Source organism: Scyliorhinus canicula, chromosome 13 (genome assembly GCF_902713615.1).
Source record: "Scyliorhinus canicula chromosome 13, sScyCan1.1, whole genome shotgun sequence".
In the NCBI taxonomy this organism is placed as follows: Eukaryota; Metazoa; Chordata; class Chondrichthyes; order Carcharhiniformes; family Scyliorhinidae; genus Scyliorhinus; species Scyliorhinus canicula.
In genome coordinates this window covers 31135278-31152808 of record NC_052158.1, presented here as the reverse complement: position 1 = coordinate 31152808, position 17531 = coordinate 31135278, and the positions used below count along the sequence as shown (strand labels likewise).

The 17531-nt window shown below is 44.8% G+C and overlaps 1 protein-coding gene across 1 annotated transcript in view; it reads left to right on the top strand.

Moving 5' to 3' along the window:
• LOC119975537 overlaps positions 1–13187 on the top strand; it is a 34744-nt gene extending 21557 nt beyond the window's left edge. Inside the window, exons 9-11 of the mRNA XM_038815329.1 lie at positions 10513–10579; positions 11424–11767; positions 13032–13187. Coding sequence (XP_038671257.1) covers positions 10513–10579; positions 11424–11767; positions 13032–13187 — 567 coding nt within the window. The remainder of the gene's footprint in view (positions 1–10512; positions 10580–11423; positions 11768–13031) is intronic.
• Positions 13188–17531: the final 4344 nt, after the last annotated feature.

Sequence of the window (17531 nt, the reverse complement as noted above, 5' to 3'; positions counted from 1 at the left end):
AGAATCGATCAGCTACTTTGTCGGAACGTTTTTGTCTCTTTATTAAGTAATTCACGCAGCTGCAGGTATCTGAACTCTCCTCCCTAGGGGAGTTGGAGCCTCTTTGTGGGTCTCCGCAGAATCACCAGTCTATCATCCAAGTACATGTCCTCTCCTCTCAGTGTCACTCTGACCTGCCTCCACGTCTCAAATGAGACGTCGATGCTCGCGATTCCAAACTTGTTGTTGTTGTAGATGGGAACCTGAGTTGACATTTCACCATGTTCAAAATGGCGTTTGAACTGGTTCCATGTCATTAAGGTGCTGGCAACTACCACTGGACTCCTGATGTATTTGTGGTGGGGGTGGGGCATGACTGTTACGGCAGCCAGTGCTCAGAGATACGTTCCCGTGCAGGAGGCCGCCTCCATTCAGACACAGTCCACCTTCGGTTGTCTTAGCCACCCCTCTTTTGCCACCTGGGTGTAAAGCAGAAGATTCGGTAGCGCCAGGCCTTCCACGTGCTTTCCTGCTGTACCTTATGTATCCTACGAAGGTCATGTTTAACCTGTCGACCTGAGGAAGAAGGATTTGGGAATGAAGAGCGGGAGTAATCTGAATCCGAAGCGAAAGCTTGCCAGCACGTTCATTTTGACCGTCTGTACCCTCCCCAAGTGCGGAAGAGGGAGGGAGTCCCATCTGTGCAGGTTAATCCTCAATTCCTCGACCAGGCTGGAGGTTGCATTTGTGGAGCTTCTTGCAGGTGCGGGCCACTTGGATCCCCAGGGCCTGCACTTCGTTTGGCTCACTTTAAATGGCCGTTCCTCGAGCTTCGCTTCCCCCTCTCACAGGTTCACCAGTAAGATTTTGTTCTTTTGCAAGTTGAGGTTCTAACCTGAGAAGGCACCGAACTTCCAAAGGAGGCCAGTCCTGTTTCCCCTGCAGGCTGGGGCTTCGAAACGTGGAGTGGCATTTAGAGTAAGAATCAATGTGTTCTGGCCCCTCTCCTTATGCCCATCCACCAATCTTCCAATCTATGGGCAATGGCCAGTGTTTCGATTGTCAGTGCAAACAAGAGCCGAGATAGCAGGAACACCTGACATTCCACTGTGCAGCTGGAAGTATTTGGATCTGGTGGCGTTCGTTTAAATGCTCACTGTCGGAGCACTGGAAAGGAGGTTCACCCACATGGTGAACTGTACTCCGCAACCAAACACTTCAAACACCTCCATGACGTACCTCCAATCTACTCAATCAAATGCTTTGTCAGCGTTCAGGGAGACAGTCGCCTCTGGTGTCATCACTGGGATGTGGTCCATTATTACATTCAGCAGGTGTCTGATGTTCTCTGTTAGTTGCCTGCCCGGTAAGATCGTCTTTGATCACTTCTGGCACACAGCTCTTCAGGGGCCTCGCCAGTGCTTTAGCTCGGTCATTTGCAAATGTACTTCGGAGAGACATGGGTCTGTATGGTTCACACTCTGCCGGGTGTTTGTCCCTTTTGAAGATCAATGATATCGAGGGTTGGACATCTCCTGTACGTGCGGGGTCAGCGTTGGTCAGCATTTGTTCTTTTGTTAGCATTTGTTCCAGCCTTTGCTTCCTCTCTTCCCCTGCCACCGGGAGGTCCAGTCTGTCGAGGAACTATTCCATCCCTGAGACATCTAGGAGGTGTACAACCCTTGGTAAAAGATTGTAAAGGCCTCGTTAATCTTTATTGGGTCCGCTATCGTCTTACCCTTTCTGTCCCTAACGTGCTTTCTCTTTCATGGCTGCCTGTTTTCTCATCTGATCTGCCAGCATGCGGTATGCCTTCTTGATCGTAGAAGGCACCCCAGTGCCTGATGGAGCTGGCGGACTGCCTTCCATGTGGAGAGCAGGTAACATTCCATCTGCAGCTTTTTCCTCTCGGCCAGCAACTCCATGGTTGGGACCGTGGAATACCGCCGATCCACCTCCAGGAACGAAGTGGGTCAGCTGCTGTCCTTCCTTTCTTGTCCCTAACGGCCCTAGGGGATATGATTTCACCCCTGATCACCACCTTCATTGCATCCGAGAACGTGGAGGGTGACACCTCCCCATTCTGTTTGCAGGATACATCACAGGCTTGGCATATTTTGGCACAGAATTCTTTATGGACGATTAACTCTGCATCCAGCCTATGTGGGGCTGTACGGCGCTGCGGGGCTTTTCTCCTACCTCATACCTGTGTGATGCATTAAAACGGTCGCCGATTACAATTGAGGATTATTCTGCCTTTGTTGCCACTTGCATCACACTTTTCCTTACAACATAGACATCTATCAGTCAGTAGGCCTCCGCATGTTGGAGAAGAAGGACAATTATTTTTTTCTCATGTGGTGAAACCTTTAGGGGTCTACCAGATACCCTCCTTCCAAATCTGCTTCATGAAGATGCACATGTCTTGTGCGTGACATGATTCATCTCCTGGAGTTAGATCTGTCCAATATCGGGGCTAGAACACAGTTAAAACACCGCCCCCCATACATCGGTGGGTGTCGAGGTCTGGTATTGCGGCCATCACTTTCTTGACGAATTCTCCGTCATTCTAGTTCAGGGTATATTTTCCCAGACTACCGGGGTCCCTTCCAGGGGACCGTTGACCATCACATGTTGCCACACTGGGTCCGTCACTATGCTCATTGTTGTGAATGGAACAGTCCTTTTGAATAGTATGGGCACCTCCCCTGTCCTGGTGTCGAAACATGAATTAAATGTTTGTCCCACACAGCCCTTCCTTACCAGCTGTCAGTCTCCCTCTCTTAGGCTTGTTTCCGGGAGGAAAGCTACGACCACCCTTCGACTCTTGAGATGGGCGAGGACTCGGGATCTCTTTACCGACTGCAAGATGGCCACTGGCTACTTCCTCTTTTACTCTTTCTCGACTTGTTTTCTGCTGCAACCATGTTTTATCCCCATCCCCTTACCCTGACGCCTCTCATGTTTCTCCCTTCATATCCACTGCCCTCCCAGCACACCCTCCGCTTTAACCCCATTCTCTGCAACCCGGGACCACCCGTTTTTTTCCTCATCCTTTCCCATGCACTGACATTTCCCTCCATTCTTCCAGGCACTCCCTCCCTCCTGGGAGGTGGGCCACGGCCTCCTCCTTTGTTGTTCTCCCGTACACCACCGTATTCGCTATTGTAGAGGCTACCCTACTAGTCAGGTTCCTCAATTTAACCTACGTCGACCATCCCCCCACACGTCTCCCCCCCCCTCCCCCGCACTCCACAGCCCCAGCCCTGCACCTGCTTTCTCCACATTTTGCATGTGTTTGTCCCGGACCCTCTCGTCTTTTTGCAGCCCGCGTTCTGGCCATTCTGCTCTGTCTTTGTTTGCCAAAACTATTTATTGTGCAGGCTTGTTGGCTTCCTCTGGGATGTCGAAGTAATGTCGCTTCTCCTGGTATGTTGCCCATAGCTTGGCAAAGTAGAGACCTCCAAACTGCACCACACTTTTGTACCGGGTGGACTTGGCAGCACTGAATTCAACGCGATACTTGGCCGGTTCTGACCCAATATCCGTTTATATCCCCTTCCCTCGTACCCCATAGGGGCTCGTTTAGCACAGTGGGGTAAAAAGCTGGCTTGTAATGCAGAACAAGGCAAGCAGCGAGGGTTCAATTCCCGTACCGGTCTCCCCGAACAGGCACCGGAATGTGACGACCAGGGGCTTTTCACAGTAGCTTCATTGAACCCTATTGATGGCAATAAGCGATTATTATTATTGCCTCTTGGTACAGCGGATGGAATCGCCTTGCATTTGCACCCTCTCGCGCTTCCCACCCTCCTCAAGATCTGCTCCTTCACCTGGCACCAATGGAGCCTGATGACTATCATTCGCGGCGGTTCTCTTGCTCTGGTCCCTGCAGAAACAACCTGAGAGTGCGGTATACCTCCAGGGGCGTGACGAAACTCTCCTCGCTAACAAACTTCGCCATTATGTACTCCGTTGTGTTCCTCCCCTCCATTTCTTCCAGGAGGCCATGATCCTTAAATTATATCGACACAATCTGTTCTCTTGGTCGTTGACTTTTTCCTTTAGCACCACCTGAGCCTTGTGTGCTGCAATTCGGTCCCCATGGTCCGCGGTGGCCTCTCGAGGTCCCTTATGGTTGACTCCTGGGCCTCTAGTCTGCGCTCCATATTGGCCATTGCCTCCGCCATGGGGGTCGTCGCGCGCGACTTCCACTACCGTTTCCGTGAATGCCAGAAGGTCACTTCTACTCTCCTCCCTGTGTCTCTGGAACTCGGAGGTGAAGAAGCCCTCAAGCTTGTCCATCAGTGCCCGGGTCTGTGCTAAGAACTTTGTGGAGACGACCCCTCGCCCTTCCATTGCCACCTCGTGCGGCTGCCGGCTCGGAGACTGGGTGATTGTCGGTACTTTTGGAGCTCGTATGCTGGGGTTAAAAGGCCGTAGTCGAGGAGGGAACGGCTTTTGTGTGACTGCTCAGATGCTGGCTGCCCCCAGAAGTTTCCTGTCTGAACTGCTTACCATATTTATAGCTGTGCTCCATCACCAATTTCAGCACGTTTGTTAATGGCGATCACCAAGATTTCCTGCTCCGCATGGCATTCTCATCGGAGCCTAATTCTGGAAGAGCTACTCCAAAATCTGAGGTGTACAAACTATCAGTTGGTGGATTGATCCCCCCTCCTCGCATCCCCAAACCCCCCAAATCCGCCCCGCCTCGCAACCGACAGAAGAGATGCACTGTTGGTGTTCTAATGTAATCGACTATGCTCTCCATTGCCCCCTAATTTTATTTCAATTGTTTATGTATTTTCGGGGGGTGGCACAGTGGTTAGAACTACTGCCTCACAGCGTCAGGGGCCTGGGTCCGATTCTGGCCGTGGGTGATTGTGTGAGTTTTCTCCATGTGCTCCGGTGTCTTCTCACAATCCAAATATGTACAGGTTAGTTGTAATGGTCATGGTCAATTGTCCCTTAGTGCCCAAGGATGTGCAGGTCAGGTGGAATTACGGCGATAAGGCGGGGAGTGGGCTGGGGGAGAGTACCCTGGCCAGGGTAGCCTCTATGAGCTGAATGACCTCTTTCTGAACTGTAGGAATTCTATTGTTCTATGGCTTAGGTCACTTGGCCCCTCGAGGCTGCTCTGCCATTCAATGTCTTCATGGCCGATCATCTATCTGAACACCGTACTCCTGCGTGGTTTCTAAATGGCCTAACCCGAGACTGTGACCCTTTCTTCTAGATTCCTTCAGTGAATGGGGAACTTCAATCCTGCATCCTTTCTGTTCGGCTCCTGTCGAAATTTTATAAATCCGACATAAGCAATACTTGAATTTTCTTTGAAGAGACATGACACACTCTGTTCCCTTGATTTACCTTATTTGTAACCGAAAAAGCAAACGACACTAGGTGGCGCTATTTGCTCCATTACCAACCATCAATTAATCGGTGTGGGAACAGCAGCTCTTTGCTTCAGGTGAAGCTCTCTGAGCCTTGTGGGGGCGGGGCAAAGAATACGGAGTGGTCCGGCAGTGCAGCGTTGCAATGGTTTGGAGGGAATATACTACTGCACTGCGCTTGAAATGAGTGACTATGTTACATCTGTGCTCTTCCAGAGAAAAAAACCACTGTCAAACTTAGTTTGACAAATATTCTTGGAACAAACTTGGGACGTTTTGTGAGCCAAGTCCAATTTCAGCCAAAGCGTCATAAAAGTAACATGAGCACACGGATAAAATTCCAAAAACTGAATTAGAATCGTGGATTGCAGTACATGCATAGCGGTAGTAATGTCAGCTATTAGGAGATCATTAGCGTAAGCCTTTCTCTGTTCTACTCATTGATAGTTGTGGGCAATTGTGTTTCATTTTCGCAGTCCCTGGAATCATCAACAGAAAATACTTGACTTTAATCTATGTCAAAATCATCCAGACTCGAAACGTTACTTCCATTCTCTCTCCACAGATCCTGTCAGACCTGCTGCGATTCTCCAATATTCCCAGTTTTTGTTTCAAATACCAGCACCCGCAGTAATTTGCTTTTAACCTGGAATCATTATCTCCACCACACTTCCTAAGACCATAAGATAGAAGAGCAGAATTCGGCCATTCTGCCCATCGAATCTGCTCCACCATTCCATCATGCCTGATATGTTTCTCATCCCCATTTTCCTGCCTTCTCCCCATCTTTGATCCCCATATCAATTATGAAATTCCCTTATTGAGCAAGAAGACCAGATAGGTGCTTGAAGTGCTACTACCGAAAGGACTACAGACGAAGAGTTGGAAGGTGGAATTAGATAGAATAGTGCTTTCTTAGAATATAAGAACAGATGAACATAATACCTAGGAGCAGGAGTAGGCAATTTAGCCTCTCTAGCCTGTCCCACAGTTCAATTTGATGTTGATCGATCTCATCACGATAGCGCATTCCAGACCCCAAACAATGACTGTGTGAATTTTTTTTAAACACATTCCATTTGGTTCTTTTGCAAATCACTTCCTATCTGCGCCCTCTCGCTCTGAACCCTTTGACGAGCGAGAGCTTCATCAGTCACTATTATTTTCAATGCAGACCACGATCACAGGAAGTAGATAGCGCGTGTGTTTTTATGACATATCTGCTGTGTTTGTTTCACCTGCCTTAGCAGGAGCACTTTGGAATTTACCGGCAGAGAAAGGCAGAGGGCCGTCACTGAGAATTGATTTTGTCAATCTTGCAGCCAGGATGCTATAAATGCTTTAGCAACGATTTCTAATTCTCAAGGGAGAAAACGCACAGGCACAAAACTTGCCTTGGAAACTCGTCTCTGGGACGTTGGATTCACTTCATTCTACCTGCCAAAAAGTAACAGCGCAAGTTTGCAGTTAATCTCACAAGGTATAAATAACGCAATTTCTGCGGGGGTCGGTGAGGGCAGGTTGAGGATTGCCCTCCGCCTAGAGTGAGAACGGCAGAAAAGAATTACCGTAGAGGTCTGTAGAGGCTGCGTCCTTAAGTACGTTCAAAGCTGAGATACACAGTAAAGGAATCAAGGGTTATGGGATAAGTCGGAGAAGTGGAGATGAGGATTCTCATATCAAACAGTCATAATTTCATTTAATGGGACAGCAGGCTCGATGGGCCCAATGGCAAACTTCTGCTCCAACATCTTGTGGTCTTACGGTCTCATCCGTACCTGGGAAATGCATCATACCTCATTGAGTATCACAGGGAATAGCGCTACTGGGGAATTCACGCCAGTAAATCTCGAGCAAAAGAAGTAATTTTTTAAAAAATAATTAATTTGTGCAATGCTACCCAGGACAACAGTTCTTGCCTATCCCTAATTGCCCATTCAGAAGGTGGTGGTGAGTTGCCTTCTTGATCAACTCCAATACACGTAGTGTAGGTACATCCGCAGTGCTGTTAGAGAGGGAATTCCAAGCTTTTGACGCCAGGCAGTTTCACTGGAGTTAATTAGCAATGAATGTTGGGCCAACGCACTGGACACTGCTCCGGTCTTCATAGAATGGCATTGTAACACCAACTTCACCTCGCTGGGCAAACGAGAGCTATCAACTCCCTGATGGACAGAACAGTATGTCTAGCTCTCATCACTCCTCTGGAACAACACATGGAATAGGAACCTAAATTACACTTCTACAGAAGGGTCATTCAGATATATGAAGAGCGGTTGAATAAACTTGGTTTGTTTTCACTGGAACGACGGAGGTCGAGGGGCGACCTGATAGAGGTCTACAAAATAATGGGGGGCATAGACAGAGTGGATAGTCAGAGGCTTTTCCCCAGGATAGAGGGGTCAATTACTAGGCGGCATAGGTTTAAGATGCGAGGGACAAGGTTTAGAGTAGATGTACGAGGCACGTTTTTTACACAGAGGATAGTGGGTGCCTGGAACTCGCTGCCGGAGGAGTTGGTGGAAGCAGGGACCATAGTGACATTTAAGGTGCTTTTTGTCAAATACATGAATAGGATGGGAATAGAGGGATACGGACCCAGGAAGTAGAAAATTGTCGTGTAGTCGGGCAGCATGGTCGGTACAGGCTTGGAGGGCCGAAGGGCCTGTTCTTGTCCTGTACTTTTCTTTGTTCATTCATCTAAAACATTAACAAATCTTGTCTCACCTCAAATGCTGCCAGACATGCTGAGTTTATCCAGCATTTTCTGTTGTTATTAGATAAATAATATGTTGTTGGAGTGAGGTTCCAATGTTAATGCATTAGCGTATAAAAATAAGGAAGTGCTGCTGCAACTGTTTCGGGCATTAGTGAGACCATGTCTGGAGTACTGTGCACAGTTTGGTGCCCTTACTTGAGGAAGGACATTAGAGGCAGTTCAGAGAAGGTTCACTATATTGATTCCAGAAATGGAGGACGTGTTGTATGAAGAGAGATTAGGCAGTTTAGGTCTATGTTCGCTCGAGTTGACAAGAAGGTGAAGATATCTAATCGAGGTACATAAAATGCTAAAGCGGGTTGACAAGGTAGACGTAGATGTTCTCCCTTGTTTGATATTCTAGAACAAGAGGCCATAGTTTTAGGCTAAGGGGTGACAGATTTACAAAAGAAATTAGGAGGAATTACTTCACTCAAGAGTCGTGAATCGATGGATTATATGCCCCAGGATGCAATGGACGCCGGGACGTTAAACACATTTCAGGTGGAGATAAATAGATTTTTAATTAGTAGTGGTATGAAGGGTTAAGGCGAGTGGGCAGGCGTGGAGACGGGATCAGCCATGAGCATATTCAAGGGTGGACCAGCTTCACGGGACAGAAGTGTCTTCCCCTGCTTCTAGTTGTAACGTTATGTTTATATTCTCTGTTCAATCTGTTCAGTGCCCTTGGCACTGGTTTGCAAACATGCAATACCAAAGAAATCGGATGCCATTGTTTTTTTTTGTTATTCACGGTGCCGGAGTTTTGAATTGTGATTACCGAACGAGGGTATTGGACAGAATGGTGTGATTGTTCACCTTGAACGTCTGTACGAAAAATAACACGTGAGGGAGGCATAAAAAAAGCTAGCGTGAAAAATTCCAAGTTATCCGAAGCTTCATTCAAATAATAGAAGTAAATTGGATGGAGCCGATAAGGCATCTGGGAATTTGCTACGAATTTTACCGTTGTTTCAGGTGCACGGATGTATAAAGTCAATTATAGGAAGGTTGTGATTGTATTGGAGAAATTGCAGGTGTGATTTGCCAGGATGATGCCTGGGCTGTCGGGTTGGAGCTATGAGAAATGATTGTATGGACTGCTTTCTTTAAATTAAGCTGTGGAAGGGTGATTTGGACTCCAAATCCTCCAAATCCAAAAGCTCCAATACCTAGGACTTGGCTCTCCACTCTGCAACTAGATCCTTGACTTTCTGACCAACAGACCACAATCAGTAAGAATGAACACCAACACCTCCTCCATAATAGTCCTCAATACCGGTGCCCCACAAGGCTGCGTACTTAGCCCCCTACTCTACTCCCTGTACACACACGGCTGCGTGGCAAAACTTGGTTCCAACTCCATCTACAAGTTTGCTGATGATACGACCATAGTGGGCCTCATCTCGAATAACGACGAGATAGAGAACCTAGTGGAGTGGTGTAATGCAACGATCTCTCCCTCAATGCCAGCAAAACTAAAGGGCTGGTCATTGACTTCAGGAAGCAAAGTACTCTACACACCATTGTCAGCATCAACGGGGCCAAGGTAGAGATGGTTAGCAGTTTCAAATTCCCTGGGGGTGCACATCACCAAAAATCTGTCCTGGTCCACTCACGTTGACGCTATCACCAAGAAAGCACAACAGCGCCTATACTTCCTCAGGAAATTAAGGAAATTCGGCATGTCCACATTAACCCTTACCAACTTTTACAGCACTATAGAAAGCATCCTATTGGGCTGCATCACAGCCTGGTATGGCAACTGCTCGGCCCAGGACCGCAAGGAACTTCAGAGAGTCGTGAATACCGCCCAGTCCATCACACAAACCTGCCTCCCATCCATGGCCTCCATCTACACCACCCGCTGCCGGCGGAAAGCGGGCAGCATAATCAAGGATCCCTCCCACCCGGCTTACTCACTTTTCCAACTTCTTCCATCGGGCAGGATATACAGAAGTCTGAGAACATGCACGAACAGTCTCAAAACCAGCTTCTTCCCCACTGTCACCAGACTCTTAAATGACGCTCTATTGACTGACCTCATTAACACTACACCCTGTATGCTTCACCCGATGCCAATATTTATGTAGTTACTTTGTATATCTTGTGTTGCCCTATTATGTATTCTCATGTATTTTCTTGAATTTTGTTTAATTCCCTTTCTTCCATGTACCGAATGATCTGTTGAGCTGCTTGCAGAAAAATACTTTTCACTGTACCTCGGTACACGTGACAATAAACAAATCCAATCCAATCCAATCAGAAAGTTAAGTTTAACTCTCTCCACAGACGCTGTCAGACCTGTTGAGATTTTCCACCACTTTAGTTTTTATTTCAGATTTTGAGCATCTGTAGTGCTTGCTTTTCTTTGATTAGGCTGGGGCTGTTTTCCTCGGAGCAGCGAAGGTTATGAAGGAACCTGATAAAAGGCTGGATGGCGTGGGTACAGTAGAGAGAAAACGGGCCTTTTCCATTAGTAGACGGGTCAATAACCAGGGGCCATAGATTTAAGGGAAGAGGTAGAAGGCCAAGGGTGAAGTTAAAGAGAAATGTATTCGTCCAGAGGATGAAGGGAGTCTGATATTCACTGCCTCAAAGAGTAGTTGAATCAGAAACTCTCGGAACAATTATGAAGTATTTAGATATTCACTTGCACTACCGTCACCTCCACGGTTATGGGCGATACACCGGAAAATATGAGAAATGTAGACCGGCAAGGGCATGATGCAACGAATAACATCCATCCGTGTTTTGAAAGTCTTTGAATTAGCGACTCAAATTGACCCCAGTTGGAGAATCCCCGCCGCTCCCGCCTTAATACTGCCGTAGCGGGTTTTATGAGGACATTATATGGGCGAGATTCCCCAGTTTCCCAGTTCGCTGGCAGCGGCATTGGAAACTCCCGCTGCTTGACAATGAGATTTTCGATTGAAGGCACTCCAATCCGGCGGGAAGCCCACGGGCGGAGGCGTGCTTCTGCCGGGAAAATTGAATCGCAATTGACGGGACTGAATTTCCCCGCCGGCCGAGTGGCTGTGGAATTGCGCGGTTCTCTGCAAATACAGCCAACATGGTCATCTTTACTCGGCTTAGAAACTGCTTTCGCACCTGCATCCTCCCATGGTCTTTGGTGATAATGTCCATGCGGGCAAAGGGCTTCACAAAGGGCTTCTAGGCTGTCCAATGGTTTGTCATGTTCTTTGTACCCCAACCGTTCATTTTCATGGGATGAAATAAGGTTTCACGCTTCCATGTGCTTCAGATATTGTCTTTTCATACATTAACAGGAATGGTTGCAGGAAGCATCACAGTCATCCAAAATCCAATGTTAATTAACGCCACTGAGGGGCAATCTGTACTGCTGAACTGCACGTATGAAGGGCCCTCCGGAGTCGGTGTCTTCAAATGGTACAAAAACAACAACGACACACTGGAAGTCAGCGAGAAATCTGTGGAATTAAGAGGGCGAGTGTCTCGAGCAATCGCAGAGGTCTTCAGGGCCAAGAGGGAGGCTTCTATTACTGTAACAGACTTGATGCCTTACGATTCAGGGATATATTACTGCCACGTGGAAGTGCTGGGACCTCAGGGAAAATGTGGACCAGGAACAACACTTAATGTCCTCCGTGAGGTGATTTATCATTTGTAATGGGGAGACGCCGGCGTTGGACTGGGGTGAGCACAGTAAGAAGTCTTGCTCAACCAGGTTAAAGTCCAACAGGTTTGTTTCGAATCACTAGCTTTCCGAGCACTGCTCCTTCCATTTGTGTATGATTTGTGATCACTGAGTCGACCCCTCGCTAGCTTTATGAGGACAGATATGTGCGGAGGGTCTTGCATGTAATGACAATGTATAAATATAGTGAAAACCAGATTAATGTTATTTCTCCATGTTAGGCTGCCTTGTACATAGGTCAGGCGACTGCCAACATGCCCCCTCCCTTCTCCTCCCACCCACGACACTCTGCTTAATAATTGTCATCATCGGATCATCAACACCTTTATTTATTTTCTTTATTCTTCCAACAAGCGATGTCGGCATCGCTTGTTCGCCCAGAAATTTTTGCCCATCATGAATTGCCCTTGAGAGGACTGTGGTGAGTTGCCTCCTTGAACCGCTGCACGCCCCGAGGTGTAGGTACACCGACACTGCTGATGAGGAGGGAGTTCCAGGATTTTCACCCAGCTACAGTAATGGAACGGCGATATAGTTATAATAGTTTACGCACATACAAGAGCGGATTAGCTGCATGACTTAACAAAAGCAGAACTTTCAAAGTAAATGTATTCCGCAGAAAGCGAGCAAAGAACAATCATCATCAACTTCGCCGTAACCTGCTGCTCTGTCATTCTCCAGCTCACGCCACACCTTCCATTTAATGCACCCGTACTGACACATATCTTTGCGCTATGTCTCTGCTGTAGTATATTGAAGGCAGATTTTTAAAATTCCAATCAGAGGATGTGGGTTTTGCTACCAAGGTAGCATTTATTGCATATCTCTAATTACCCTTGAGAAGGTGCTGGTGAGCTGCCTTCTTCAACCGTTACAGTCTAAGGAGCTTTGGGGGTTATTTTAAGCATATTGGCACGATAACATTTGACTTTGAAAACAGTAATAGTTTACAATATTTCCAACGTCGTCAAAACAAAACGGAAATAATTCAGGCCATGATCCCAATTAATAGGCATAGGTAATATTATTGATTAAGAAACTAAAACGCCTTCATCTGTAGTTCTCTTCACCCATTAAAATGGCTTTGAATGCAATTACATGAAATTGACTTGTTCATGTTGGGTCACAGTGTATAACAAGCATGCGTGGAGTTCGGGAGATAGGAAGTGTTGTTCTGGGGTAACAGCCTCTTGACTTTTTCTGTCTTGTTACGCTCCAGGTAGAACCGATCACAGAAAAACCAACAACGTTCTACACACATTTATACACCAGTGCCAGAATTTTGGGCGTTTTCATTCTCTTCTTCGCATGTTACTCCCTCATGAAAGATAAGTATCAGAAAAACATTACGGCGTTCTGGTGTGTCTATAACTGAGACGCATTCATACAAAGTAAAATGAATGTAGTGGCATGTGGATTTTCAAATCAAAATCATTTCATGGAATAAGCTCACTCGACCAGTACTAGATGTCCATTATTAGTTGACCACAAGAAGGTGGCGGTATGCCTACTTCAAAACGCTGCTGCAGTACATCTGACGTGGGTTCACCTGCAGCCTGTTAGGCATGGGGTTCCAGGGTTTGGACCCAGTGACACTGAAGGAACAATCGTACGGTTTAGAGTCAGAAATGTGCGTCAATTCCAGTTAAAGTCGCAATTCAAGTTCTTCCCACGCGTTCCCTGCCCTTGTCCCTACAAGCGGCAGTGGACGCAGTGTTCAAGGCGCTTTCGAATGAGCCTTGGTGAGTTGTTGCAGTGCATCTCATGGGGGAGGGTAGACACCGATGCCAGTGTGAGTCAGCGTCTGAGGGAACGAATGTTTAAGGAGCTGCGTGAGGTGACCAACAAGTGGACTGCTTTAATTTGCATGGCGTGGAGCTTTCTAAGTGTTGGTGGAGCTGAATTATTCAGGTAACCGGAGTGTATACCATCACACCCTTGACTTGTACCTTTTAGATGGTCGGCAACCTTTGGGAATCAGGAGCAGAATTAATCGCGACAACATTTCCAGCCTGTGACTTGCTCTTTTATCCACTGCATCATTTATATTGCTGATCAAGATCAATTTCAGATCAATGCTATCCCCCAGGATATTTGATAGCGGGAGGGTTTTGCGATGGTAATTCCATTGAATGTTAAGGGGAGGAGACGACATTCCTTTTTGTTGGAAATGAACATTGTTTCACAGTTATGTAAATAATAAGATCACGTTCCCAATTCTTAGGCATAGGTAATATTATTGATAAAGTGATTAATCAGCACAAGCCAGGATTCCATCTACGTATTTTTGTATATGGACACAGATTGACCTGTGTCTAAGGAGATGCGCTTGGCATTGAAGATTAAACAATCATCCGCAAATATCTCCATTTCTATCCTTGTAACAGAGGGAAGGCCAATGATGAAGGAGCTGAAAATGGTTCTTTGCCGCTAGAGGTATCATCATAGATTTAAAAAAGTTTACCAACTTCTGGCATTGGAGACAATGAACTGTAGAGCAAAATAAAATGATTGAGCAAAGTAAGAGTTGGCGTATGACCTTCTGGAAACGTTTCGCATAAGTTCAAATTGTATCGCTTTAATACTATCAGCAAGCTTGCGTGTTGGGCCATGAAGTCACTTAGGTAATATTAGCCAAGGAACGTTTCAAGGATGAGTGCATGTTGACGTTTCTGCATTATTGATGGGGGATCACAATTTGAATCCGAACTACTCCAAATCCTACTACAAGAAATATAGCTAGTAGAAGTTTTTAGAAAATTATATTTACATTAGCAGCTTGAAACAAGAATTTTGTAGATTGTTTATAAGACAATAAACATTCGTGTATTTTGAATACTTAATAATAATAATAATAATAATCACTTATTGTCACATGCAGGCTTCAATGAAATTACTGTGAAAAGCCCCGAGTCGCCACATTCCGGCGCCTGTTCATGGAGGCTGGTAAGGGACATAGTTAATACTAGGCATTTGCAGATTGACAGAGATTGAGTTGGTTAATTATATAAGCGAGGCTGGTAACATTGAATTGACACTGTTAGTTGATCATGATCGGACTGGGGTTGAATTGATGCAAAATATAAATAAGAGAAAATGAAGCTCATCGATAAATTATAGCTCCGTCATCATCATCTTTCACTTCAGCAGCCCCCAAGTCTATAGACTCAGTCAATATAGAAGTTGAGGTTATCTTGCTTTTATATTTTATTGATATGTACATAGATGTTCAATCCCGTGATATTGTCTTCCATTTCCCTTTTGATTCCAAAACGTAATTGTGCTTTAACAGAACTTTAATTTTAATGGTGAATGTTAGTATATGTATCTAACTCGACGATTGTGTAATAATCGTCTAGGCAAATTATATGTGTTTAAAATAACATGCATTATTAGTAAAGTATTTAACAACTTTCGTTGATCATTACTGTTGAAAGTGCATATAATTTCAAGTTTGTCGCATGATATCAGATATTAAGCCTAGTTTGCATCAATGGACAAACCCTTATTCTCTATTTTATATCCACACAGCTAGACCCACAAGTGCAAAGGTGAGTTTGTGATTCGGAGGGTAACAAGCGAGTTTTTTTAAATTATCTGTTTTAATTGTGATTGAAAGCAATTTGATGATGTTTTAATTTTTCCAGTCCCTGGATGGGTGGCAGTCCTGATCCTCTGAGAACATTAACCTAAATGGCGAGTAAGGCACATCATTAGCATTGATCCTAATTCGGAATTATTTAGTTGGTTCAGAGAGTTCAGGGCAGGAGGCAGGAGTCTATAGACTTGGGAGCTGATGAAGTGAAAGAGGATGATGACGGAGCTATAATTTATCGATGTGCATCATATTCTCTTATTTATATTTTGCATCAATTCAACCCCAGTCCGATCATGATCAACTAATAGTGATGGTGTTGTATTATAGTCGCTGGAGGAGTAATCTAGCAACCCAGGGTTATGCTTTGGAGACTCGGGTTCAAATCCCACCACGGTGCCCGGTGAAATTCAATACAAATCGATAACTAAAAGTCATTGCTTCATTTAAAACACCATCAAGTTCAATAATGTACTTTAAGCTTGGAAATCTGCCGACCTTACCTGGCCTGGCCTACATGCGACTCCAGATCCGCAAACACATTATTCATTAATCTTTTGGATGATGGGATAGAAAGTCGTATATCCAAATTTGCAGGCTATACAAAATTGTGTGGTATTGCCGATATGATAGCTTAAAATTGCAAGGAGATAATAGCAGACTAGATGAATGATCAACATTTTGGCAGACGGAATTCAATGTCAGTAAGTCTGAGGTCATCCATTTTGGACCAAGATATAGAGGAAAATGCTTTCTAAATGGAAGGAGGTTAGGCACAGTATATTTCCAAAGATACTTGGGCTTCAGGTACATAGATCCTTACAATGCCACAGACAAATGCAGCAAATAATCAAAAAGGCCAATGGAATGCCAGTCTTTATACAAGAGGATTAGAGGATAAATAACAGAAGTTAAGCAGCAGCTATAACAGGCCTGGTTATACCCCACTTACAGCAGTGAGCACACCTTATGAAGGATATTTTGGCCTTGGAGCAACTGACATTTAGGATTACAAAAATGATACCTGGATTTAGTTAGGTTGAGAGATTACACAGATGACGCCAGGTTTCACTGGTTCTTAGAATGTCAAGTGCTGACCTGAGCGAGATTTCACGATATTAACAGGGACTAAGACAGGGTAGATAAAGATAAACTATTTCTGCTGGTTGGAGATTCAAAGACGAGAAGGATAGTCTAAAACATGGGCTGGAATGATTGGGATATATGCTAGGAAGCAATTCTTCGCTGAACGGGTGATGGACGATTGGAACTCTCTCGCACAAACAAAGGTTGTTCATTTTAAATCTGAGATCGATCAATAGATACATAGGTAGATCGATCGATCGATAGATCGATAGACAGATAGATAGATAGATAGATAGATAGATAGATAGATAGATAGACAGACAGACAGACAGACAGACAGACAGACAGACAGACAGACAGACAGATCGATAGATAGATAGATAGATAGATAGATAGATAGATAGATAGATAGATAGATAGATAGATAGATAGATAGATAGATAGATAGATAGATAGATAGATAGATAGATAGATAGATAGATAGATAGATAGATAGATAGATAGATAGATATATAGATCGATAGATCGATAGACAAATAGATAGATAGATAGATAGATATATAAATAGATAGATAGATAGATAGATAGATAGATAGATAGATAGATAGATAGACAGACAGACAGACAGACAGACAGACAGACAGAGAGATAGATAGATAGATAGATAGATAGATAGATAGATAGATAGATAGATAGATAGAGAGAGAGAGAGAGAGAGAGAGAGAGAGAGAGAGAGAGAGATAGATAGATAGATAGATAGATAGATAGATAGATAGATATAGATAGATAGATAGATAGATAGATAGATAGATAGATAGATAGATAGATAGATAGATAGATAGATAGATAGATAGATATAGATAGATAGATAGATAGATAGATAGATAGATAGATAGATAGATAGATAGATAGATTGATTGATTGATTGATTGATTGATTGATTGATTGATTGATTGATTGATAGATTGATTGATTGATTGATTGATTGATAGATAAAGAGACATTTGTTGAACAAAGAAATGAAGGGGTATGAACGAA